Raw genomic sequence first — 27,632 nt, 5'->3', positions numbered from 1 at the left:
TTTGGGCCATTCCAATTGGGCTCTTGTGTGTGGCTTGGAGTGGGACCAAAAAGGACCAATAAGACACTAGCTCCAATGGGCCTTGAGCTTTTTAGTCAACTCTTGACAAGTACAAAGTTTCCATTAACTATATTTAATATCACTATATAAATATAGTTGCACTTTAGGCCTTATCTATAAATTATATCCCAAGACTTTATTATACATGCAACCCCTTCATTAAAATATTCGTTGTAAAACAAAGTTATAAATGTAGATTGCCACTTTGTAAATTACTACATCTTATCCTTGAGTACCCGGTTTAATCCTTTAAGTTATTCATTATATATTTATGAAATCCAATTCTATAAATATATACTTTAGTAACTCCTTACTAAAGTGGTTTGGCCCAACTCTCTGAATAACCAAACCTATTAAACTCTCAAGGGAATATTTTGTATCTCCGTTAAGAGACTATGAATTCCATCTTGAGAATACATGTTCCATCAACACTAAATGTGGCTGCCCAACATACTGAGGTTTTGACCGTTACTAATAGATCTCACTCCTGATATATCAAAGTAACCTACATCTCATGATTATGTCCATTATTCTCTCAGGATTAAGAGTTCATGCAAATATAAGTCGTGAATTTATTATTCACTTGACAGTCGTCAGAAGAATAATAAATCTCATAGCGGTCCAGTTCAATATGTCTTAACTCTTAAAACATATCAACATACCAACTAGAAATCTCTATTTCCATGATCAAGACAAATCATCTTAGTTGATATGTTATAGTCTTCGCAGATGAAACGCCCAATTTCATCACCGACTACGAACTAAACTTCTGAGTTTACAAAGAACTTGTGATTTACATCTTCTATGACTAAATCACATAAATCACATACAATGCATCTCATGGACTAAGATAATGTCTCATTAGTTCATTTATAAATAGTTTCATATAATTAAACAATTTAATTATTTATAACATGCCAATAAATTGGATTTTAGGGCATAAACCCCAACATTAACTTCTATTTCGACCCATGAATAGTCGTTGGAAAGGGAATTTGATAATCTTAGTAATGGCTCTAGTCCCAACCCATTTTGATGAAAGATAATTTTTTTGAATTTTTGGGGTCCGGCATGCAAATCGAGGGCAGACAAAATATGGTGTCTACAACAGCCCCTTCTTTATCTGCTAGCTCTAATGCATGAAGAGGTGTCGGATAAAGAACGTGATCCCGCATAATATTGCTCCAAAATTTCATATAGAAACTGTGTTGTTCATGGATTGAGATGGGTTTTACCTGACAAGGTTGAGCTGCTGCAATCAATCCGGAAAAATTCTCTGACTTGGTCCTCAAAACTAGGCAAGAAACTCTTTTTCGTTTTTTTTTTGGTCAAAGGTCAACCAGTCAACACTGACCGGCGGCCCTTGTAGGTGCGTCAAGCAAACCCGATGGCCCTTCAAGGTGTGCTACGCGGCCTAGGCCATACAAGGCCCTATAAATGGGCCCCAAAGCCTTATTTTGACCATTTCACTTCTATTTTTCTAAATTCTCACTTCTAAAAAGTTCATTGGAGCAAGTCATAGTCTAGCGGGTCCAGCTTTTAGCTTCAGTCTCCAGTTCTGCACTTGAGGGCAGTGTCTATTTTCTCTTTCTTTTTATTTTCTGCAAGTATGTTAGTAGCACAAGTAATTAGGAAAGCATGCTAGTATTTATTTATTTTTTTTTGCATAAATGTGTTTTTTCTATTTTTTTATGCCATGATGATGTTGGAAAATATATATGTTCACATGTTTAGGTAGCATAGGCGAGCTTGCATATGTTGGATGCTATGAGAGCACGTGAAACACTGACAAAATTAAAAGAAAAGATAGGTAAATATGAGAGACTATGCATGACAAAGATGGAAAATTGATGAGAATCAACAAGCATTCAAGGATCCGTTACATGTTCTTGTTGGGCCTATTACAAGAGCAAGATCCACGAAGATTAAAGAAGCACTTAATGGGCTGATTCAAGAGATTTGGGCTGATTCTAACGCAGGACATTCCAAGCTTGGCTCAAAGGAAGCTGAAAACGTAATAAATTTAATTCAAGCTATTTAGGGCTGATCTGGCTTAATTGCGAGTGGTTTATGGCATGAATTAATGACTGATTGACTTTCCAGCTCTATATCAGTTAAGACAGATTTTTTCCTATTTTGGATCTACTAATTTTAGACCAAATCAACTTTTATTTAGGGTTTTATTATTTAGTACGTTTTTTAGGTATTTTCCTTGTTTTTAGGTGCATTTAATGCTTTTTAGGTCAAATGTGATTCCTAATATGGTAAGGTATCAATTAGGAGTTATTTTAGAATATATTTTCTTGTCTGTCAAGTTTTATGGAGCCCTTAAATAGGCTCTGAAGTTTGTAAACGTTTTTTTATAATATTATTGAATAAAAATCAGAAAAGGTGAGGCTTTGCTCTTCTTTTGGTTCTTCAAGAACTGTGAACTTATCAGGGATTCTTCCTTGTGGCATTCAAAACTTTATACCTTTGGTTTGTGATTCTTTATAATCATTGGGTCAAGGTCAACTTATACCTTTGGTTCGCGTTTCGATTATAAACGTTGGGTCAGGGTTTCTATCATAAATCTGAATTTTAGATTTTCTGGGCAAGTATTCCAATATTTTTGTTGGGTCTTAAAGCGTGTCGATTGAGGTTCGCATCAAAAATTTTGGGAGATTTGAAAATGTGGGAACAATGCAATTTTAAATGAGAGTAGTTCTCGAGAAATGTAGGATTAACGTTCATGGCTAAGTTGAATCTGTGTGAGATTAAATGAGCACAGTCAAATTGAACCTCGAAAAGATGGATAGGATTAAACGATCATGGCCAAATTGAATCCACATGAGATTAAACGAGCATGGTTGAATTGAATCTAGAAAAGGTAGATAGGATTAAACGATCATGGCCGAATTGAATCTGTGTGAGATTAAATGGGCACGATCGAATTGAATCTCGAAAAGGTAGATAGATTAACCGATCATGGCTAAATTGAATCCACGTGAGATTAAACGAGCATAGTCAAATTGAATCTCAAAATGATGGATAGGATTAAATAGTCATGGCCAAATTGAATTCGCATGAGATTAAACGAGCACGGTTGAATTGAATCTTGAAAAGATGGATAGGATTAAACAATCATCGTCGAATTGAATCCGCGTGAGATTTAATAACCATGTTCGAATTGAATCTCAAAAAGATAGATAGGATTAAACGATCACGGCCGAATTGAATCCACATGAGATTAAACGAGCACGGATGAATTGAATCTCGAAAAGATAGACAGGATTAAATGAGCATGGTTGAATTGAATATGCGTGAGATCAAATGAGCACGGTTGAATTGAACCTCAAAAAGATAGGTAGGATTAAACGATCATGGCCGAATTGAATCCGGGTGAGATTAAACGAGCATGGCCAAATTGAATCTTGAAAATCTCATCTTTAAAATCCAGGTGAGATTAAATGGGTCCAACTTTCAACCACCACATTCTTTAAAATCTCATCTATCTCATCCTATATTCCTTCTACTTCCACGACATTAACCTTAATGGTTTCTATAAACTTTGAATAATCCCATTCGATCTCATTTATTTGCACCCAATTCTGATATGAAGGAGGAGTTCTATGATAATCAGGCGAAAGGTTCTTCCTAATGCTAGGCTTGGTGATGATATTGGGATTTGGGAGGGTTCCATTGCCTATGAGCTTATGTATTTTGTGTTTGAGGCGAAGCAATTGTCGGTCTTATGGCTAGATTTTCTGGTGAAAGTGACAATATTTATTAAGGTTCCAAGTAAGAGGCACAGGATTAGGCATATGTGTGGGATCTAAAGGTTTGATGAATTCTTTGGAAGTCAAATTTTCATATGCTTGGGCAAGGGTCATTCCTAGGTCAGAAAATTCTCGGTGGGCTTTCTTTATGAAGCTTAGTTAGGCTAAGGTTTGTTGAGGAATGATGACACTTGCATTCATTGGATTGGGTGTTTTAGAGGCAGTTGCTCCTCCTCCATATTTCTTCTTGATTGGAGGTTTGCTCTCACCCTTCTCCAATTGTCCATTGTTGATGGCATCCTCTATCCTAGTTGTTAGGATTTGTGCCCTTAAATCTTATTGTATGATGCTATGTATGACATTATGTATGACTTAATGTTGTGTTTAATAAAGTTGTTTTATTATTATCTAAAATAATGGTAACATGAATATTAGGACATTATCATATAGTCCATGAGATGCATAGCATGTGATTTATGTGAAAAGTCACAGAAGATATAAATCACAAGTTCTTTGTAAAATCAGAATTTATAGTTTGTAATCAATGATAAAATTGGGCATTTCATCTGCGAAGACTATAACGTATCAACTAAGATGATTTGTCTTGATCATGGAAGTGGAGACTTCTAGTTGATATGTTGATATGTTTTAAGAGTTAAGACATATTGAACTGGACCGCTGTGAGATTTATTATTCTCCTAACGACTATCAAATGAATAATAAATCTCACGACTTCTATTTGCATGAACTCTTAATCCTGAGAGAATAATGGACCTAATCATGACGTGTAGGTTGCTTTGATATATCAGGAGTGAGATCTAAAGTAACGGTCAAAACCTCAGTATGTTGGGCAGCCACATTTAGTGTTGATGGAACATATATTCTTAAGATGGAATTCATAATCTCTTAACGGAGATATAAAATATTCCTTTGAGATAAGTTTAATGGGTTTGGTTATTCAGAGTGTTAGGCCTAACCACTTTAGTAAAGAGTTACTAAAGTATATATTTATGAAATTGGATTTCATAAATATATGATGAATAACTTTTAAAGGATTAAACTGGGTACTCAAGGATAAGATGTAGTAATTTACAAAGTGGTAGTCTACATTTATGATTTTGTATTACTGCGAATATTTTATGAAGAGGTTGCATGTACAATAAAGTCTTGGGATATAATTTATTAATAAGGCCTAGAGTGCAATTATATTTATATAGTGGTATTAAATATAATTAATGGTAACTTTGGACTTGTCAAGAGTTGACAGAAAAGTCCAAGGCCCATTGGAACTAGTGTCTTATTGGTCCATTTTGGTCCCACTCCAAGCGACACACTAAAGCCCAATTGGAAAGGCCCAATAGGCCAGCCCAATTAGATAATCAATTAGTTATAAAGGGAGAAACATACAGAATTTTTATTAGTGATATAAGACACGGTGTGTATGTGAGAGTGAGACACACTATCATTCTCCCTTTGAAAACTGATTGAGAGACCACACATCTTGGGCGTAAAGTGGAATTGGAGTGAAGATTAAAAGTGTTCCCAAGTGCTTCTAATTTTTGTTTTGAATTTCTCCATACCAAGGTACGCTATCTTGTTCTTAAATTCTGAAATTTACCTAGTACATGTTATCAATCATGAATGAAATAGATCCTTATTTGTTGCTTTTGCTATGTGTTTTATGTGAGATACAAAACCAGTTTTTTCCTACAATTGGTATCAGAGCTAGGTTTTCATATCATGATTGTATAGCGTGTGATTGAATTTTAGAATTTAAGAAAACCGTCATCTTTGTGTAGACATGGTTTGATTATCATGGTTTTATGAATTTACGTTATTAGCATTGGAATTTATTTGCTATGATTCATATATGGAAAAAATTGAATTTGTATGTCATAATATGGAATTAATCTATAGATGTGATTGTTATCATTCGGTTATTTTCATAAGCCATAATAGTTGTTGAATGATGCTGAAAAGATCATGTTAAAGGTGCCGAGTCTTTAATATCTTGATTGCATCGAGAAAGTTATTTGATTGCACATGACAGTTATTGAATGTAAGTGGAATAACTGTCAAGTGCGTGGTTTCCTTTATTCCATCACTTGGATATTATATAAGGAATTAATTTCTTTGCACCGATTGTATATATATATATATATTATAAGGATCGGATTTTGTGGGCAAGGACATCTAACTATTGATTGTACTTGTCAATTACGTGAATGGATGTTATTGCACCACTTAGCTTGGAGTGCAAAGCCTTGATAACCATCTTTCATACATTAATTGTTTGTCTAGATGTCATATACAAGCTGATGAGGGTGATTTTACAAGTTACTAATACCTTAAGAAGGCTGACGGGAGTAGCAAGCCCGTCAGTTCTGATCACTAAACCATCTCCTTTCGACATCTGCGGCTCCGCCTCATGTCTGACGGCGTTGGGTTGAAGGGAGAAAACTAATGAGATCAAGGTTGAAGGAAGAAAGCTGACAGAGTCAAAGCTGAAGGTTCTAAGCTGACGACCTTTCAGGAGACATACGTAAGCTGACGACCTCAGGAAGGAAAAGCTGAAGGGGATAAGCCAACCTTTATCCATAACCTATCTTGCCCTCCACGTACACGCATATAAGGAAAGTTCTTGCGTTACAAGTTTGGCCTTAGTCGAAAAGATTCCTATAAGGAAAAGGGCTCTAGGTGATACGTAAAATCCACAAATTACTCTCCTAGAAGGAAAGTACTTCCTCACCAAGGCGTTTATTTCGGCTCCACACTACTATATATACCCCAAAACCCTCATAAACCACGGTACGCATAATTCACTTCAGCTCTAGCACTTTAGGGTTGTAAAGAAGAAAAGAAGTTCTAACTTGACCTTCGGAGGGTTTTTGGCCGGCACCACACCGGTGCCCTTTGTTGGTCTTGTTTGTTGTTGTACAGGTGTTGTTTCGAGTAAAGTGAGGACCATGTGACAACTGGTGGATTTTTCTTCATCATCAATTGGCACCATCTGTGGGAAGACTCAAGAGTAATCAGCCTTTGCTCTACCCCTGAGACAAAAGTTGCATGGTACTCACTCAATCAATGGCAACAACTAACAATCAAGGCGACGAACCGCACACTACCGCCTTGGAAAGGCAAGTCCAAACGCTTGCAGTGGCGGTTGAGCGCTTGACCAAACAGAATATGATCTGGAAGAGCAACTACGACAAAGGAATACGCACCCTAGCCACCAGAGGAAGACCAGGAAGGTGCAAGCGCGAATGGGAGAAGTCCGGAAGGGCCAGAAGGTAGCAACGCTCTGAGTAGACCAAAACGGCAGGACACTAACCGGCCATCCATCTCGGACACCCTAGCACCTCATGTAGCAATTGAGATGCAGAAGATAAGGGAATGGATGGATGTGATGATGAACGCCCTCAGAGGTCGAATCCCCAGCGACTTGGATGACCTAGTCTAGAAAACTGATTCACCTTTCACAGCGCTCATAAGTTCATGTCCCCTTCCCCCAAAATTTCGCATGCCTCAAGTGGAGAATTACCACGGATCCAAGGACCTATTGGATCACTTGGAATCCTTCAAGACCCTAATGCATCTTCAGGGTGTACCAGATGAGATCATGTGTAGGGCTTTTCCCACCACATTGAAAGGTCCTGCGAGGGACTGGTACAGCAAGCTGACGCCTAATTCCATCGGCACTTTCAAAGAATTAGGTGCGCAATTCGTATCACACTTTATCGAGAGTCATCGGTATAAGAAGTCTACCGCATGTCTGATGAACATTAGACAACGAGAAAACGAGACTTTAAGATCATACATAGCTCACTTTAACAAGGAAGCCCTCTCAATAGACGAGGTGGATGACAAGATACATGTAGCGGCATTCACAAACGGGCTGCGGAAAGGTAAGTTCCTGTTTTCTCTGTATAAGAACAACCCAAAGACTATGTCCGAAGTATTTTACAGGGCAACCAAGTACATGAACGCGGAAGATGCGTTACTGGCTAGAGAGGAAAAGCCTAGAAAAAAGGGGAGACAGGAAGACGTACACTCGGATAGGGGGCAAAAGAAGGTTAGAGCTGAAGAACAACGGGATGATCGGCGCCTTAGACCACTTGCGGGAAAATTCACAAGCTTCACTCCCCTAACCGCTCCTATCGATCAGGTACTGATGCAGATTAAAGATGAAGGAGCCTTGACTTTTCCCGGTAAGCTGAAAAAGGATCCCAACAAGAGGTCAAGGGACAAATACTGCCGTTTTCATCAAGATCATGGCCATGACACTGTTGACTGCTACGACTTGAAGCAGCAAATAGAAGCTCTTATTAGACGAGGAAGGCTGCAGAGGTTCGTCAACAAGGAGAGGGTAGACCCGCCACAGAATCAAGCTCCTCGACGAGACAACGATCGCCCCAAGCAACCCATAGGAGATATAAGGATGATTGTAGGGGGCACCATGACCGCCGGGTCATCAAAGAAAGCCCGAAAGACATACCTCAGAATGGTTCAGAACATCCAGATGACAAGTTCCACGCCCAAAATGTCGCGGATTGACAATCCCCCCATTGGATTCTCAGAAGAAGATGCACGGCGTCTTCACCATCCCCATGATGACGCGCTGGTCATCACCATACAGGCAGGAGACTATAACATACACCGAGTCCTCGTCGACAACGGCAGTTCAGCAGACATCCTCTACTACCCCGCTTTCCAACAAATGGGGATTAAAAGGGAATGACTAGTTCCGACTAACGCCCCACTCCTCGGCTTTGGAGGAGCGAGGGTATTTCTACTTGGCGTCGTCACTTTGGCAGTAACCATTGGAGATTACCCACAGCGGATCACCAAGAATGTAGCATTCCTTGTAGTTGATTGCTCGTCAGCCTACAGTGCCATTATAGGACGTCCAACCCTCAACTCATGGAAAGCTCTAACCTCAACCTACCATTTGATGATAAAATTCCCTATTGATTGTGGGGAAGGATAATTGAGAGGAGATCAAGTAGCCGCACACGAATGTTACGTAGCCATGATAGAGATGGACGACCACATTTAGGCCATGAACATAGAGGAACGTCGGGTGGCGACAGAGCCCATTGAGAGGCTCGAAGACATACTTCTTGATGAATCCCAACCGGAGCGGACGACCAAAATCGGCACCCTGGAAGACCTGACGGTGCGTCAAGAACTCGCGACCTTCTTAAAAGAAAATCAGGACGTGTTTGCTTGGAGCCACGAAGACATGCCAGGAATTGACCCGTCAGTCATGGTACACAAGTTGAACGTGTCGCCATCTTTCCCGCCCGTCCGACAAAAAGAAAAGAATCTTCACCCAAGGGAGAGATCAGGCAGTAGCAGAAGAAGTCCGCAAGCTACAAGAGGCGGGATTTATCAGGGAAGTTTACTACCTTGGGTTGGCAAACGTCATAATGGTCAAAAAGAACAACGGAAAATGGAGGATGTGTGTCGACTTCAAGAACCTAAACAAAGCATGCACAAGGATAGCTACCCCCTCCCGCGGGTCGACATCCTGGTGGACACTACGGCCCAACATCAGCTGCTGAGCTTCATGGATGGATTTTCCGGATATAACCAAATCCGAATGGACGAAGTTGATCAGGGGAAGACTTCGTTCGTAACAAGCCAAGGCCTTTTTTGTTACAAGGTCATGCCCTTTGGCCTGAAAAACGCTGGCGCAACCTACAGAGGCTCATGAACAAGATGTTTACACGACAGATTGGAAGAAACATCCAAGTATATGTCGATGACATGCTAGTTAAAAGTCGAAGGGAAGAAGATCATTTGGAGGATCTCAAAGAAACCTTCGATACTCTTCACTCCTGCAACATGAAACTCAACCTAGGCAAATGTGCCTTCGGAGTGACAGCGGGAAAGTTCTTAGGGTACATGGTATCCCAAAGAGGCATCGAGGCTAACCCAGACAAGATTCAGGCCATTACGGGGATGGCGCCTCCTAAAAATATAAAGGAAGTACAAAGCCTTAATGGCAGGGTCGCCGCGCTTAATAGATTCGTGTCGAGGGCAACGGATAGGTATCTACCATTCTTCCACAAACTGAAAAAGTCCTTTGAATGGACGGCCGAATGTCAACAAGCGTTCGAAGACTTGAAGGTCTACCTCTCTTCGCCACCGTTACTAAGTCCCTCGCAACCAAGAGAAGAACTATTCCTCTATCTGGCCGTCTCCCCGGCTGCCGTTAGTGCGGCCTTAGTTAGAGAAGACGACAGGGTCCAAAGGCCCGTGTACTACGCCAGCAAGGTGCTGCATGGTGCAGAAGAAAGATATCCCCCCATGGAAAAACTCGCCTTTGCTCTAGTCACGGCGGCCCGTAAACTCAAGCCATACTTCCAAGCCCATACGATAGTCGTCCTAACTGACAAGCCTTTACGGCGAGCGATGGGCAGTCCTGAAGCTGCCGGACGAATGGCATTGTGGTCAATAGAGTTGAGCGAATTTGACATACAATATTGCCCCCGCACCACCATCAAGGGACAAGCGGTCGCCGACTTCATTGCAGAGCTCACCGGTGCGGAAGGCGAGAGGCAGAAAATCCCCAATGGAGCATTTTTACAAATGGGTAGTCCAACAAGAAGGCTGGTGGAGTAGGGATTGTACTTAAATCTCTAGAAGGTGACGAGATCGAATGTACGATTCATCTCGATTTCCTTACAACTAATAATTAGGCTGAGTACAAAGCCCTGATAGCAGGTTTAGACCTTGCCAAAGCTGTAGAGGTCGAGAACGTGGTTATTTACTGTGACTCCCAAGTCGTTACAAGCCAAGTGAACGGCGAGTACGAATGCAAGGGCGAAAAGATGAAGAGGTACTGGGAGCAAGCAAAGAGGAGGATAGATGAGCTGCAGGCCAAGATAGTCCAAATTCCAAGAGGAGAAAACGAGCAGGCCGACCGTCTTGCCAAAACCGCGTCTGCAGAGTCCATGATCACCCTCGACAAGGTACTCTCTTTTATTCAGCCTTCACCACTAATAGACATTGTCAATATACAGGAGATTGGTTCCGAAAAAAATTGGACCACCCCCCTGATCTCCTACTTAAAAGATGGCACGCTGCCCGACGGGAAGGAGGCCGCAAGGAAGCTGAAGGTCCACTCAGCACGGTTCATCTTGATGAAGGACGTCCTATATAAGAGGGGCTTCTCTTGACCGTACTTGAGATGTTTAGGCCTCGAAGAGGCAGACTATGTTATGAGAGAAGTACATGAAGGGATATGCAACAACCACTCAGGGTCATGATCATTGGTACATAAGTTGCTTAAGGCCGGATACTACTGGCCGACAATGCAAAATGACGCCTAGGTTTATGTAAAAGCTTGCGACAAATGTCAAAGGTTCAGCAATATCATCAGACAGCTGATGGAAGAATTGACCCCATAACCGCCCCATGGCCATTCACCAAGTGGGGGTTGGATATTATGGGACCATTCCCAATAGCAGCAAGGCAGCTGAAGTTTCTCGTTGTCAGCATCGATTACTTCACCAAATGGGTCGAAGCTAAAGCCTTAGCCACAATCACTGAAAAGAATGTACGGAGTTTCGTATGGAAAAACATTGTTTGCAGGTACGGAATTCCAAGGGTCTTGATCTCAAACAACGGTAAACAATTTGACAACGATTCCTTCCAAGCCTTCTGCTCAAAGCTAGGAATCAAGAACCACTATTCCTCCCCAGCCCATCCTCAAGCAAATGGACAAGTTGAAGTCACGAACCAATCCTTGCTTCGAATCATCAAGACTCGGCTCGAGGGGGCAAAGGGCATATGGCCTGAGGAGCTGTCTAGCGTACTGTGGGCATACAGAACGACGGTAAGGACTCCCACGGGAGAAACTCCGTTCCAACTAACATACGGGAGTGAAGCGGTCATCCCAGCCGAGATTGGACTCACGAGTTACAGGGTGGACAATCACGACGAGGGAAGAAATGACGAAGAGCTACGCCTACAGCTTGATCTAGCTGATGAGGACAGGGAGATAGCTGAGCAGAGACTCGCACGATACCAGGACCTCATGGCCAAGCACTACAACTCCCGAGTCAAGCACCGAGACTTCAAAGTCGAAGGCCTCATTTTAAGGAAAGTGATGGGCGCCGCCAGAAATCCCGCACAAGGAAAGCTTGGCCCAAACTGGGAAAGACCCTACAAGATAACATCATGGCTAAGAAAGGACACCTATCACTTAGAGACACTTGACAGGCAGAGGCTACGCCACCCATGGAACGCCGAGCATCTTAGAAAGTACTACCAGTAAAAGATGGCATGAAGAACACTACTCCTCATTACCAGTTTATGTCTTTTAATTATTTGTCCTAGTTTATTCTTGTCTACAATATATTCTAAGCCCAAAGGGCTGAAAGTTTATTCTTTTTGGAACAATGTTCTACTTATGCATTCATCATAATAAGAGGAGTTTTATTCAGAAACGACTAGTAAATTTGTTATATCTTCAAGGAGACAGCATTTCCACAAAGTGGACGACCTTATCACTAAAGTCCACAAAGTGGACGACCTTATTGCTAAGTCCACAAAGTGGACGACCTTATCACTAAAGTCCACAAAGTGGACGACCTTATCACTAAAGTCCACAAAGTGGACGACCCTATCTTTTAAGTCCACAAAATGGATGAATCTACCACTAAGTCCACAAAGTGGACGACCTTACCACTGAGTCCACAAAGTGGACGACGTTATTGCTATGTCCACAAAGTGGACGACCTTATCACTAAGTACTCAAAGTGGACGAATCCACTACCAAGGCCATAAAGTAGACAAGGGCAACAAGTAGACGGGTTCAGTATAACGTCCAAAAAGAGGACAAATCCGTTATAAAACCTACAAAATAAATAAACTCTAACTAAAATCCATGAAGTTGATGAATAATCAGCGAAGAGGAAAAGCTGAACCCGTCACCCACTAGTGTCAGCCGAAAAAGCTGACGCCGTCATATATAAAGTGACGGGTATATAAAAAACTTAAAATAAGTTATTAATCAGCTAAACGAAAGCTGACGACGTTGCTCATAAAAGTGACGGATATATGGCGAACAAATAAGTTGTATTGAATCAGCTAAGAAAGCTGATGCCGTTAAAAGCTGACAGGCATACAGCTAAGTTTTGATTCGACGCCGTCGCCCATAAGGCTGACAGATTGATAAAAACAGCTCGAAGTCTCAGCTACAAAAAAGCTGACGCCGTTATTACTTTGATAAACAGTAGAAAAACAACATCGTCACCCTTAGGTTCACGGGCTCATCACAAGCAAGTGGTTTTAGCTTAGATAGAAGAGAGAAACATGCTTCGAATATAAAACAACATATTAAGATTAACATGAATAATGTCTTTACAAAAGCCCAAAGAAACGGGCGTTAAGCATTAAAATCCGTCCACACTTCACAAAAAAAAAAAAAAGTGCTGAAGTTCATGAAGTGGGGGGATCTTGAGACCTTCCGTCACCTTCGGCGATAAAGGGTTGGGCGTAAGGAATAGAAGGGCTGACGGCATTTGGATCGTCGCCATGAGGATTTTCTGGAGTTGAAATGAAGGGCTTGTCCGCAGCTGGCTGAGCAAAAACGACACTATCATCCCTCTAGCTAGCATCGTCACCTTCCTTATTGACAGTGTCGCCTGTAGGGGTTGACGGGATAGACTCATCCATGGAAATCTTGGATAAATCCAATTCAGGATAAACGGATTTTACTTGTTTCAAGCAATCCTCAAACTCGTCACCATAGTAGGCGGCACAAGCATCTATGAAGGATGACGAGTCCTTAAACTCCGTCACAGCATCGCTCCTAGCTGTTTCCACCTGGACTAGGATGGACTTCAGCTCCTTTTCCGCCGTCAGCTTGGCTTCTTCGTCCAGCTTCCGTCGACGACTTTCCTCCGCCAGTTTCTCCTTTAAATCCTTCAGCTTCGTACCCAGGACACGGTTCACATCCTTGTATTGCGCTTGACCGTCAGCTAAGTACTTGATACGCTCATGCAGACGGGCAATCACCCCTCCTTAGCAGAGCACCTCTCTAGCAAAGCCTTCATGTGAACCATAGCCTACATGGCCAAGGAAAAAACAACGTCAGAATATTAAAACTAGTCGGGCACCAAAGTAAAGAGAGAGACATACCCTAGTAAGATCAAACAGGCTTGATGCCCCTATCTCATCAGTGGCCTACTCAGTACAAGGGTCCATCTCTTCGTCCTTTAAAATGGACTCCGTCACCTCCACGACATAGTCTTTGTGGGTTAAAAGGCGGCGTACAGATCCCTGGGTAACGGGGCCTGACGAGGTCATCGGCCCTTTGCCTGCCCCATGGATGGACTTGAGAGGTGACGACCTCTTTGAAGATTTATCCCCAGGAGTCATGGTAACCTTCTTCCCGGGACGGTCATCCTTGCCATCAGGTTTCCTCTTGGCTCCTGCCTTCCCGACGGGCTTCGGGGCAGACGGCGGTGTCAACTCATCCCTAGCTTTCTCCTGTTCCTTCTTCTTGGCAGCAGCGGTAGCCCATACTCTTTGCCTAGTTGACTACATTTCTGCAAAAGATAGAGAAGATTAGAAAAGAAACAGCGTCAAGATGCAGACGAAGTTGGGAGATCCTCACGCTGGCGAGAATAAATGTTTAGTTTGCAAGCCTCCTCCGTCAGCTCGGGACCGCCATAATTCAAATGTAAAGTATCTAGCGTGATTAGGTCCCGACACTTCCACTCGTCCAAGGGGATAGCCGTCACCCGATGGATGAAATCCTCTTGTTCCACGGTAATGCGTGGACGGTTATTAGCTGAAACAAAAAGGAGACGGGTTTAAGGACCAAACAGATAGACGAAGTAAAAAAGCCGACGGGACCAACCTGAGTTCCTGACATATGCCCAGATGTTGTCAAAAAAGCCATGAGGCATTGACTCCCACTCCTCCTGACGGCATACCCAGTTCATCCCTTTTACAAAGAAATACCTGCCTTTCCACTTCCTATTGGAATCAGGCATGTCCGATACCAACTTTAACTCTTTCTCTCTCACTGCGAAATGATACACCCCCTTTGACGAGGAGATATGCTGAGGGCGGTAGCACTAAAAGAACTCGTCCAGGGTTAACTGACGATTTCCACCACTCAAACGACCCCACAGGATCTCGGCACCAATGAAGGTTTACCAGGCGTTAGGGGCAATCTGGCTGACGGATATCCCCAGAAAGTTAGCTAGCTGACGATGTAACGCCATCAGTGGTAGGCTTAATTCGGCAGCGTACATGGCATTGTACATGCCAACATTCGCGGTTAGTCCTAAATAACATCTCTCACCCTCCTCGGGAAGGCGAATTGGGATATGGTCTGGTATTTGATAACGGGACCACAAACTTTTGAAAATATTTTCTGACATCGTCGGGAGGAATTTGTTGACGGACCATTCTGGGGGTGGGATGAAAGAAGGATCATCACCAGAAGTTCCCGAGGTACTCTCTAAGGTTTCCTCGTCATAGTCACTCCCACCCCCGTCACTAGTACTTCCTTTTTCTTCATTGATCCTCTGATCTCCGTCACCTACCCTCTCCTCTCCACCGTCCTCGCTCACCTCACTTTCTCTAAAACTCCCTACTTCCTGGTCAGAAGAAGGAGTTGATGTTTCCCTTTTTGACGACTAGGATAGGCCCTTTTTGGGCTCACGGCTTGATTGGAAGACCTCGTTGTAACCCGCCCTGTCGCAGATCGACTATTGATCACTCGTTGTCTCCCTAGACATCTGACTACCTACAAACAACGGGTTTTATTCTAAGAACCTAGGCAGACGACTTCACTAAAGGGCATTACTAGAAAAATAAAAATAAAAAGAGGTAAAGTATAGGGAACTTACGAGTAAAAGGACGGTCCCAAGAAGTTGACGGCAATCTGGTTGACGGAGTAAAAAGTTCACTGGTGATGTTCTCTTTCTCTCGAAATCAGCAAGGAGTGAAAAGTTGGAAATAAGAGGGAAAATGAAATATATATAGGCGAAAGAGGGCACAGAAGACGAAGCGACACGCTCGTCCAGGCATGGGGCCAATCAGTCCAAGCCATGTGTCCCACCATTTAATGAAGATGGCACGAATTACCACGCATGAGTGGTTTCCCAATAACGTCAACTCCATAACCCGTCAGCTATAGCCGACGGGGTCATGGAGTAAGGGGCAGCTGATGAGGGTGATTTTACAAGTTACTAATACCTTAAGAAGGCTGACGGGAGTAACAAGCCCGTCAGCTCTGATCACTAAACCATCTCCTTTCGACATCCGCGGCTTCGCCTCATGTCTAACGGTGTTGGGCTGAAGGGAGAAAACTAATGAGATCAAGGCTGAAGGAAGAAAGCTGACAGAGTCAAAGCTGAAGGTTCTAAGCTGACGACCTTTCCGGAGACATACGTAAGCTGACGACCTTAGGAAGGAAAAGCTGAAGGGGATAAGCCAACCTTCATCAATAACCTATCTTGCCCTCCACGTACACGCATATAAGGAAAGTTCTTGCACTACATGTTTGGCCTTAGTCGAAAAGATTCCTATAAGGAAAAGGGCTCTAGGTGATACGTAAAATCCACAAATTACTCTCCTAGAAGGAAAGTACTTCCTCACCAAGGCGTTTATTTCGGCTCCACACTACTATATATACCCCAAAACCCTCATAAACCACGGTACACATAATTCACTTCAGCTCTAGTTCTTTAGGGTTGTAAAGAAGAAAAGAAGTTCTAACTTGACCTTCAGAGGGTTTTTGGCCGGCACCACACCGGTGCCCTTTGTTGGTCTTGTCTGTTGTTGTATAGGTGTTGTTTCAAGTAAAGTGAGGACCACGTGACAACTGGTGGATTTTTCTTCATCATCACAAGCTTTCAAGCATTCATTTGCCTTAGATTTGTTAAAAGCCTCGAAAGCATCCGATCCATATAATATATATAATCATATATAAAATGTAATAATTATATATTACATATAATTATCCATATATTATATTATATATAATATAATATGGATTTTAAATGTAATAAGGGTTTTTATTACGTTATATATATTTATATATGTTAATGCTAGTTTAATGAAATTTATTCCTAATGAGATTATGATTATATTTTCAAAGTGTCTAGCATTATTATGGTTTTTGATCTTAAAAACCTTTAATTTAAAATATCTAGTGAGAGAGAGATACAAGGGTTGGATCTCACGGCCTCCATTATTGGTTCATAGTAGTGTGAAATATATACTTTGTCTTTGCCTCGAGTTTAGCATTCCATGCTGAGAGTATTTATTTCATGGTCCTACAAGATTGAATTTCCTGGTTTATAGTGGTTTGATAAACACCTTGTCTTAGCTTCGAGCTTTGCATTCCATGCGGAAGGTGTTTTTATCACGGTACTACAAAATAAGCCTGTTAAGGGATGAAATGTGGCTACACATGATTCTAGACAATGGTATACACTAGACTAAGTATTATAGTATCCTCTATGCTGAGTTCGTACTATTATTACTTAGAGGCTAAATGTAAAACGGCATATTATTAGTGTTTGATAAGAGTTATCATGATAGCACTAATAATGAGAATAGTTCTCAATCAATCATAGTATTTTATGTTTACTCTATGCTGAGGGATATTGAATATGAGATTGGGTTGTCGTTGCATATTTTATATTATGGTTTTATTAAGGTTCCATACTATTTGTTTATATGCTAAATTGATAATGTCCAGTTTACTTATTATATTTATGTTTATTATTTTCAGATTTAATCATGGCATCATTTGGCCCACTTGTTGCTATTCTTAACCAAAACAAACTGACTGGATCCAACTATGTTGATTGGAAAAGAAATTTGGACATTGTTATTACTGCTGAAGAGCACAAATATGTGCCTACTCAACCATGTCCTAGCTTTACTTCATTAGATGCTCCTCTTGAGGAAAAACAACAATATGATTGTTGGCAGAAATCTAATGAGATGGTCAAGTGCTATATTCTAGCATCTATTTCAAATATTCTACAGCATCAAATGCAGGATGTAGAACTTGCTTCGGACATAATGCTTAGTCTGAAGGAGATGTTTGGTGAGCAAGGCTGTTCTGCTAGGCAAGAGACCATGAGGCAAATTTATAATACCAAAATGGCTGAAGGTAGTTCAGTGAGAGAGCATTGTCTTACAATGACCTCTAATCTGAATACATTGGAAAGACTAGTTGCATTGTCTTATGTCTCCCATGTTATAGAGACAACCATCCATCCCTTGGGTCTTGAGAAAGGCTAGTTGCATCTTCTTCATCTTCTCTCTCATAACTACAGTTTCTACCATGAATTTCTTAAATCTCTTGTTCCTTTCATAATCAGCCTTATCTCTTTATTCCAACCTTACACTTCTTCATCATCGGGAATCTCTACATGTGCGGCCTTTTTCAACTTGGCTTCTTCTAGCTTGGTGAGGCAACTCCCCATTTTCTTGAAAACATCGCTTTATTCTTTCATCGCCATGAATATCTTTTGTGCGATTTCATCTCTAATTAGAGCAGCCATTGTTGCTTGAGATGATTCCCCCTCTTGAAATATGCTTCTTGATGTGTGTCCTCAATCTTGACCAAACACCTTCTGTGATTTTCTTGAATCCAAATTGGAGTGGGGATGTGTTTTCTTGACCTTAGTGGTGCAATGATGCCTGAAAAGAAGTTCTATTTTCATTAAGTTCATGTCCCAATTAAAAGGTTCTTTTTAGACGTTCTTAGAAAGTCTTTAAGTCCATTTTGATGAAGGTCCACTTAGAAAATCACCCTCTTCCCTCTCATAAACCTTGCTCCTTGTTTCATTGGGCTTTGGTCCACTTACATTAATGCTCTCATCTTACCCTCATGGGCTTTCATTAGAATGTACTTAGAGATTTTCAACCCTTTGTTTCAAACATGGGCTTACAATATATTCATCACCTTTGGGCTCTTCTCTTTCATTTCATTATCATTTTTTTTAAGTAGCCCTCTAGCTAGAATATATTGTAGCCTTCCTCTCAAGATCCATTAAGTTCTCATCATTTTGGCCCAAGGCATACAACAAAGAGGCCCAAGATTAGGAAAATTCATATTGACTTTGTAGGATTTTGGATGCTAAGTCCATAGCATCTTGTTATCTTAGGCCCAGAACTCCTCTTTTTTTTTCTAAAGGGCTTTTTTAATTTGGGCTTATGATAGTAATTACGCTATGATCTTATGTACTTTTCAAATTAAGATATACCTTTGGACTTAGGAATAAGCCTCTTATATGTGAGAACTTCTTTTCTTTTATCTCAATTGTCTTAGGGTATGCCATAACTTTAGGGTCATCCTTTAGGGTCAAAAATAAGTGCAGCAGAAAAATAAATAAAACAAGATATGATGACCTAGGAAAACCAATGAAACCAACCAGTTTGACAGTAAAAAACCTAGGGGAAACCTTCCCGAAAAGCAATTCACTATAGTAAAGAGAAGTTTCAGATCTAGTACAAAACCTTTGTCCCTAGACTCTACAATCCCCGTAAATAAACTTACAATAGAAACCTTCTATCGCTTCAGAACCTCTGAACTCTTCAATATATGAACGCTACCATTTTGATGCACGAATCCCAGTACGTGAGTCACTCCTTTGCACAAATCCCAATACGTGACTCACTCCTTTGCACGAATCCCAGTACGTGACTCACTCACCAACTTGAGGAAGAAGAATGTTAGCTGCAAAGTTCTTCACTTCATCAAAAATGAAGATCAAGAAGCACTTGGTTACAAAACCCTAAGGCGCAAAGATGCAGTAGCTTCTTTCAAAGAGAATAAGGCTTCGGTCACCTTTTGCATGTGTTCTCCTTGTATTCTCTTATGTGAGGCCTTTAAAATAAGTCTTATATATGTCTAGGGTTATGAGAAAAGAAGGCCCAAAGACATATCAACGGATTGGAAAAAACAGATCAAAAATTCTGCTTTTCTTAAACGTCCACAGATAGCATCTGTCGAGTAGCTGTCGAGCCACAGGGCTGGAACAGCTTCTTAAGCTCGATAGATACTAGCTATTGAGTTTTAATGACAGACACTTCTTCAGCTTGTTTGTTGGACAGACTTGCATGACTTTAACACTTGATCTTGAAACCTTATTTCTTGAAGTATTAAAAATATCCTAGATCTACCCAAATACAAGTAAAGTGCATTTTGTCAAAGGATTAGCCAATTACATAAAATAACGACATATGTTCCTAACAAGTGAAACACATATGTCCTAACACATTAGAAGTTTTAGGTGCCGACATTGATGAAGTTTCAGACGCAATTACAATATGAACAAAAAGATTTATTCATTGTTTGAATTAATGAATGAGTTGGTAGCGGCAGAAAGCATCCTTGGTACTTCTAGTGTTGAAGCCAATATGGGTGAAGCTTCTACTTCTCAACCTAAGTCGAAAGGCAAGGGTAAGAAGAAGAAGAAGAAGAAGAAGAAGAAGAAGAAGAAGGACTTCACCAAGCAGGATGGTAAACAAATTGCCTTGGAAGTTGCCAATAAGGGAAAGAAGAAGGAGTACACCAAAGGAAAGTGTTTCCATTGTGGTGAAAAAATGCGTTGGAAGAGGAATTGTCCAAAATTCATGGTTGCCAAGAATAAAGGTGTGATAAGTACATTCCTTCTTGAAATATGTTTAGTACAGAATCCTATTGATTCCTGGTATGTGGATTCAGGTTGTACTAATCATATCTGCAATTCTTTGCAGCGGTTCCTGGAGACCAAAAAGTTGAATGAAGGGGAATTGTTTCTTACCTTAGCTAATGGGAGCAAGATTCCAGTTGTAGCTATCGGAGTGTTTGACTTATGTTTTAGTTCTATAGTTTTAATATTGGAAGACTATCTGTATGTACCTAATGTACGTAGAAATTTAATTTCTACAACTTATTTAGGTAAATATGGGTATTGTGTTATCCTGAAAGATAATGTTGTAATAAAGAAGGATAAAGTGTTTATTTGTTCTGGAAATATTGTGGATGGTCTTTATATTTTAACTCCTGATAAGCATGAATTATACAATTCTGAATTAGATAATAACTCTCATGTAAAATCATTAAAGAGAAAGTTTCCTTCTAGTGATGCATATCTTTGACACTTGCGTTTAGGTCATAATAATTCAAATAAAATTCAAATACTGATCAAAGATGGACTCTTAGAGCCTATGGACTTTGATGAATTTTCAGTTTGTGAATCTTGTTTGGACGGTAAAATGACCAAACAACCTTTTAATAGAAAAGGTAGAAGCGCCCAAGAGTTGCTTGAATTAGTTCATACGGATGTATGATGTCCTATGTCAACCCAAGAAAAAGGAGGTTATGAGTACTTCATCACTTTTACGGATGATTACTCAAGATATGGTTATGTGTACCTAATGAGACGGAAGTCCGAAGCCTTTGACAAGTTCAAAGAATTTAGTGCTGAAGTTGAGAATCGATTGGGTAGACGCATAAAGACCATTCGATCTAATCGAGGTGGCGAATACCTTCTTGGGGATTTCAAGGATTACCTAACTCAAAATAGGATTGTATCACAATTGAGTGCACCTGGAACTCCTCAACAAAATGGTGTAGCGGAAAGAAGGAATATGACTCTTTTGGAAATAGTTAGATCCATGATGAGTTATTCAACTTTACCAGTTTCCTTTTAGGGATATGCACTTAAAATTGCAATGCATTTTTTAAATTTGGTTCCATCAAAATCTGTTCCTAACACAGCTAAGGAATTGTGGAGTGGGCGCAAGTCTAGTATGAAATATCTCCATATTTGGGGATGTCCAGCACATGTGTTGAAAGGGAAGTCTAATAAGTTGGAAGCAAAAACAGAAGTATACATGTTTTTAGGGTGTTCAAAGGAAACTAAGGGTTATTTATTCTATAATCATAAGGATAACAAAGTGTTTATTAGTACCCATGCCAAATTTTTGGAAGATGATTATGTGAATAACTTTAATCCTAGGAGTATAGTTGTTTTGGCTGAAATAGATGAACCTGTAGTTGAACAATCAATGGATGAAACTAGGGATGATGTAGTTGTATTAGATACACCACAAGATACTACTCATGAGATGTCTAGTACACAGGTGCCTCTTCGTAGTGGGAGAATTGTTCGGCCTCCTATAAGATTTATAAGTTTGGGAGAAACTTATGAAATTATCTCAAAAGGGGATGAATCAGATCCCTACACTTATAAGGAGGCAATGAATGATATAGATGCACATCATTGGGTCCAAGCTATGAAATCTAAATTGGATTCTATGTATTCTAATCATGCGTGGGATCTTGTAAAGGCGCCTAATGGCATTAAACCAGTTGGTTGCAAATGGGTTTACAAGAGGAAGAGAGGGATAAATGGAAAGGTTGAAACCTTTAAAGCAAGACTAGTGGCGAAAGGGTATACACAAAAAGAAGGTATTGATTACGATGAAACTTTTTCACTAGTAGCAATGCTTAAATCTATCAGAATTCTCTTGTCCATTGCTGCTCATTATGATTATGAGATCTGACAAATGGATGTCAAGACTGCATTTCTTAATGGCAATCTTGAAGAAGAAATCTACATGTTGCAAACCGGAAGGTTTCATAGCAAAGAACCAAGAGCATATGGTATGCAAGTTGAAAAGGTCTATTTACGGACTTAAACAAGCATCTAGGTCATGGAACATCAAATTTGATCAAGCAATCAAGTCATTTGGATTTGAACAAAATCTTGATGAACCATGTGTGTACAAAAGACATCGAGATAAAGTAGTAACGTTCCTAGTGCTTTATGTTGATAATATTCTACTAATTGGAAATGATGTGGGGGTAATGTCCTCGGTTAAAGTTTGGTTGTCAAGCCAATTTGATATGAAGGACTTGGACGAAGCTAACTATATTCTAGGGATCAAGCTTTGATGAGATGAAAGAATAGAATGTTAGGTTTGTCACAAGCTGGATATCTATAAGGTTCTAGAACGGTTTAGCATGTAAAACTCCAAGAAAGGATTACTTCCTTTCAGACATGGAGTTCCTCTGTCTACGACCAAAGGCCTAAGACTCAAGAGGAAGAAAATATGATGAGATAAGTTCCCTATGCTTTTGCGATGGGAAGTTTCATGTATGCCATACTTTGTACTAAACCAGATATTTGTTATTTAGTTGGCATGGTCAACTGATATCAATTAAATCCAGGACCAAAACATTGGCAAGCTGTAAATCATATTCTTAAGTATCTAAGGAGAATGAGAGATTATATGCTTGTTTATCAGTGTGAGGATTTGATTCCCATTGGCTATACAGATTCAGATTTTCGATCGGATCTTGATTTCAAAAAGTCCACTTCAGGTTGTGTATTCACCTTGGGAGGTGGAGCCATAAGTTGGAGGAGTGTTAAGCAATCTTGTATTGCTGACTCAACCATGGAAGCTGAATTGCTGCTTGTGAAGCAGCAAAAGAGGCTGTTGGGCTCAAGAAATTCCTTTCTAATCTTGGTGTTGTGAGAATTGAGCAAGTTCCTATTACATTGTTCTGTGACAATAGTGGAGTGATTGCACAATCCAAGGATCCAATAAATCATAAGAAAGGAAAGCACATAGAAAGAAAGTACCATATCATTCGAGACATTGTTGCTTGTGGAGATGTAGTAGTCGCAAAGATTGATGTTGCAAAGAATCTAGCGTATCACTACTCCTTGCTAATGGTCTCCAAATCTCTTAAAGTCACATCAATCATAGTATTAAAGATGAATTGATCCACAAACAACTCCACTAGCTTATTCCATACTTTAGTCTTGCTAGGATCCAAGCTATAGTACCACCTTGATGCACCCCCCCCCTAAGTGAGGGAGGAAATGCATGCAAAGTGTGTTTATTATCCAACCCTTTCATCTCAACAATGCTTAGGTACCTCCTCATATGTTGCTTTGGATCTTTAGTTCCATCAAACTTTTCTACATCAGAAATCTTGAATGTTATAGGTAGTGTATGTTGGGGTTTATGCCCTAAACTCCAATTTATTGGCATGTCATTAATAATTAAATTGTTTAATTATATGAGACTATCTATAAATGAACTAATGGGATATTATCTTAGTCCATGAGATGCATTGTATGTGATTTAGTCACAGAAGATGTAAATCACAAGTTCCTTGTAAACTCAAAATGTAGTTCGTAGTCGGTGTTGAAATTGGGCGTTTCATCTGCCAAAACTATAACATATCGACTAAGATGATTTGTCTTGATCATGGAAATGGAGATTTCTAGTTGGTATGTTGATATGTTTTAAGAGTTAATACATATTGAACTGGACCGCCGTGAGATTTATTATTCTCCTAATAACTGTCAAATGAATAATAAATCTCACGACTTCTATTTACATGAACTCTTAATCCTGAGAGATTAATGGACTTGATCATGAGGTGTAGGTTGCTTTGATATATCAGGAGTGAGATCTAAAAGTCACGATCAAAATCTCAGTATGTTGGACAACCACATTTAGTGTTGATGGAACATATATTCTCAAGATGAAATTCATAGTCTCTTAACGGAGATACAAAATATTCCCTTGAGATAAGTTTAATGGGTTTAGTTATTTAGAGAGTTGGGCCCAACCACTTTAATAAGAAGTTACTAAAGTATATATTTATGGAATTGGATTTCAAAAATATATAATGAACAACTTAAAGGATTAAACCGGGTACTCAAGGATTAAGATGTAGTAATCTTCAAAGTGGCAATCTACATTCATGACTTTGTATTACTACGAATATTTTATGAAGAGGTTGCATGTACAATAAAGTCTTGGGATATAATTAATTAATAAGGCCTAGAGTGCAATTATATTCATATAGTAGTATTGAATATAATTAATGGTAACTTTGGACTTGTCAAAAGTTGACAGAAAAGCCCAAGGCCCATTGGAGCTAGAGTCTTATTTGTTCACTTTTGGTCCCACTCCAAGCCACACACAAGAGCCCAATTGGATTGGCTCAAAAGGCTAGCTCAATTAAATAATCAGTTATATATAAGGAGAGAAACATACAGAATTTCAGAAGTCTCTTTTCATAAGTGTTTTCATTAAGAACATACAAGGAATGAAATGGTTTGTATGTAAGTGTTGGACACTCTCCTATTCTCTCATTGGAAACTGATTGAGAGACCACACTTCTTGGGCATTAAGTGGAATTGGAGTGAAGATTAAAAGTGTTCCCAAGTACTTATAATCTTTGGTTATGAATTTCACCGCACCAAGGTACTCTATCTTGTTCTTTAATTCTGAAACTTACATAGTACATGTTATAAATTGCGAGTGAAATAGATCCGTTAATTTTCCGCTGCGCATGTTTTGTATGAGATACAAACACGTATATTCCATGTGTTTTTCCAATAGTGTAATGGGAATTTAGGAGCTTATGTCTCCCATGTTATAGAGACAATCATCCATCCCTTGGGCCTTGAGAAAGGCCAGTTGCATCTTCTTCATCTTCTCTCTCATGACTACAGTTTCTACCATGAATTTCTTAAATCGCTTGTTCCTTTCATAATCTGCCTTATCTCTTTATTCCAACCTTACACTTCTTCATCATCGAAAATCTCTACATGTGCGGCCTTTTTCAACTTGGCATCTTCTAGCTTGGTGAGGCAACTCCCCATCTTCTTGAAAACACCGCTTTGTTCTTTCATCACCTTGAATATCTTTTGTGTGATTTCATCTCAAATTAGAGCGGCCATCGTTGCTTGAGATGATCCCCCCTCTTGAAATACTTCTTCTTGATGTGTGTCCTCAATCTTGACCAAACGCCTTTTGTGCTTTTCTTGAATCCAAATTGGAGTGGGGATGTGTTTTCTTGACCTTAGTGGTGCAATGATGCCTGAAAAGAAGTCCTATTTTCATTAAGTTCATGTCCCAATTAAAATTTTCTTTTTAGATGTTCTTAGAAAGTCTTTAAGTCCATTTTAATGAAGGCCCACTTACAAAATTACTCTTTTCCCTCTCATAAACCTTGCTCCTTGTTTCATTGGGCTTTGGTCCACTTACATTAATTCTCTCATCTTACCCTCATGGGCTTTCATTAGAATGTACTTAGAGATTTTCAACCCTTTATTTCAAACATGGGCTTACAATATATTCATCACCTTTGGGCTCTTCTCTTTCATTTCATTATCATTTTTTTTAAGTAGCCCTCTAGCTAGAATATATTGTAGCCTTCCTCTCAAGATCCATGAAGTTCTCATCATTTTGGCCCTAGGCATACAACAAAGAGGCCCAAGATTAGGAAAATTCTTATTAACTTTGTAGGATTTTGGATGCTAAGTCCATAGCATACTTGTTATCTTAGGCCCAAAACTCCTTTTTTTTTTTTTTTTTCAAAAGGGCTTTTTTAATTTGGGCTTATGATAGTAGTTACACTATGATCTTATGAACTTTTCAAGTTAAGATATACCTTTGGACATAGGGATAAGCCTCTTATATGTGAGAACTTCTTTTCTTTTATCTCAATTGTCTTAGGGTATGCCATAACTTTAGGGTCATCCTTTCATTTTTACATCTTTTATTTGTCCTTTAAAATTAGGTGAACACAAGATGTATGGTTGAACAAACAAGAAATATTAAGCGGTGCCCTCTTTTGATAGGATTTAGGATCTCTCTAAGTGTGAGTAAACTCCTTAAAGCTAAAAGGATAGATAAGTAGGTCACTCACAACTAGGTGGGCCATGATTCCAACCGAGGGCCTAAGTAGACCTTTATGGATTGGTGGAAAACCGTTAATGTACTCAAAACCCATCATAGGCAATGACACACATTGTGAGTTAGTGGGATGAACTTTGAAAGACTTGGGCCCGAATGGAGCCTTCCATCTTCCCACTCATCACCAACCGAGATAGGACAACAGAACCAAGTGATGTGTGTACAAACAAGTATTGAATAAGCCTTTATTAAGATTAAGACATATGACACATAGGAATTAAACTCATAAACCCTAGTGGAGTCTCCATTGTGGACACAACGGGGAGTCGCCACCTAGTTTTTGCAATGGTCTAGGAACCATATATATAGCGTTCTCTCGAGGAAGGACATTTTTTATCTTACTACCAAAGATATGGGTTCGGAGTTTAGGTATGGATTTGGGAAGGTGTTAGGCACACAAAACTGCCCACCCCTAGGGTTGGCTTCCTTTCATTTTGTCATATGTCTTAACCTCATTAAAGGAATACTCAATATTGCATTCTAACCCACACACACACTAGCATACATCTAAGCATACAACATGGTATCACTCATCCCAAAACCTAGTCATTCATCTATCATGACATACCCTAACATACATCTATCATGGCATCTCAAATCAACCTAACATTCATCTAGCATGGCATCTCACATTAACCTAACATTCATCTAGCATAATGTTATCATAGCATATCCAAGGCAGAAGCATATAAACAATAAATCAAGGAAGATCATAAACATCAAATAATCATGGTATCATCAAGAGATCATTGGAAAAATATTAAAAACACATAACATGCATATTCAAACCACCATATCATGTTCATCCACCCTAAACAAGATTATGTCACAAACAAAATGCATGTACATATGAATGCATAACTTACCTTACTTACTTTGTTGCATCTCAACACCTATGGCATTAATGCATGAATATGTGAATGTGTGTTCATGGCATCAAAACAAGAAAACACAAGATAATCCCTAATTTAACGTGTGAAAGGCAAACAAACAAACAAAAAATGAAACAGAGACTTATACATACAAAGGAGGATCAAAACAAAAGCATAT

General features: G+C 39.8%; 1 protein-coding gene across 1 annotated transcript; it reads left to right on the top strand.

The window, feature by feature from the left end:
• Positions 1-7,437: 7,437 nt before the first annotated feature.
• LOC142627360 (uncharacterized) lies at positions 7,438-8,556 on the top strand. The gene has a single exon (XM_075801208.1). The coding sequence runs from the start codon at positions 7,438-7,440 to the stop codon at positions 8,554-8,556; it is 1,119 nt and encodes a 372-aa protein (XP_075657323.1).
• The last annotated feature ends 19,076 nt before the right edge of the window (positions 8,557-27,632 follow it).

Source organism: Castanea sativa, chromosome 1 (genome assembly GCF_040712315.1).
Source record: "Castanea sativa cultivar Marrone di Chiusa Pesio chromosome 1, ASM4071231v1".
Taxonomy (NCBI): domain Eukaryota; kingdom Viridiplantae; phylum Streptophyta; class Magnoliopsida; order Fagales; family Fagaceae; genus Castanea; species Castanea sativa.
The sequence above is the reverse complement of the archived record's forward strand: the minus strand, read 5'-3'. Positions and strand labels throughout refer to the sequence as shown.

Coding starts and splice junctions, on each gene's coding strand:
- LOC142627360 (XM_075801208.1), top strand. CDS start 7,438: ATGTGTAGGGCTTTTCCCACCACATTGAAAGGTCCTGCGAGGGACTGG.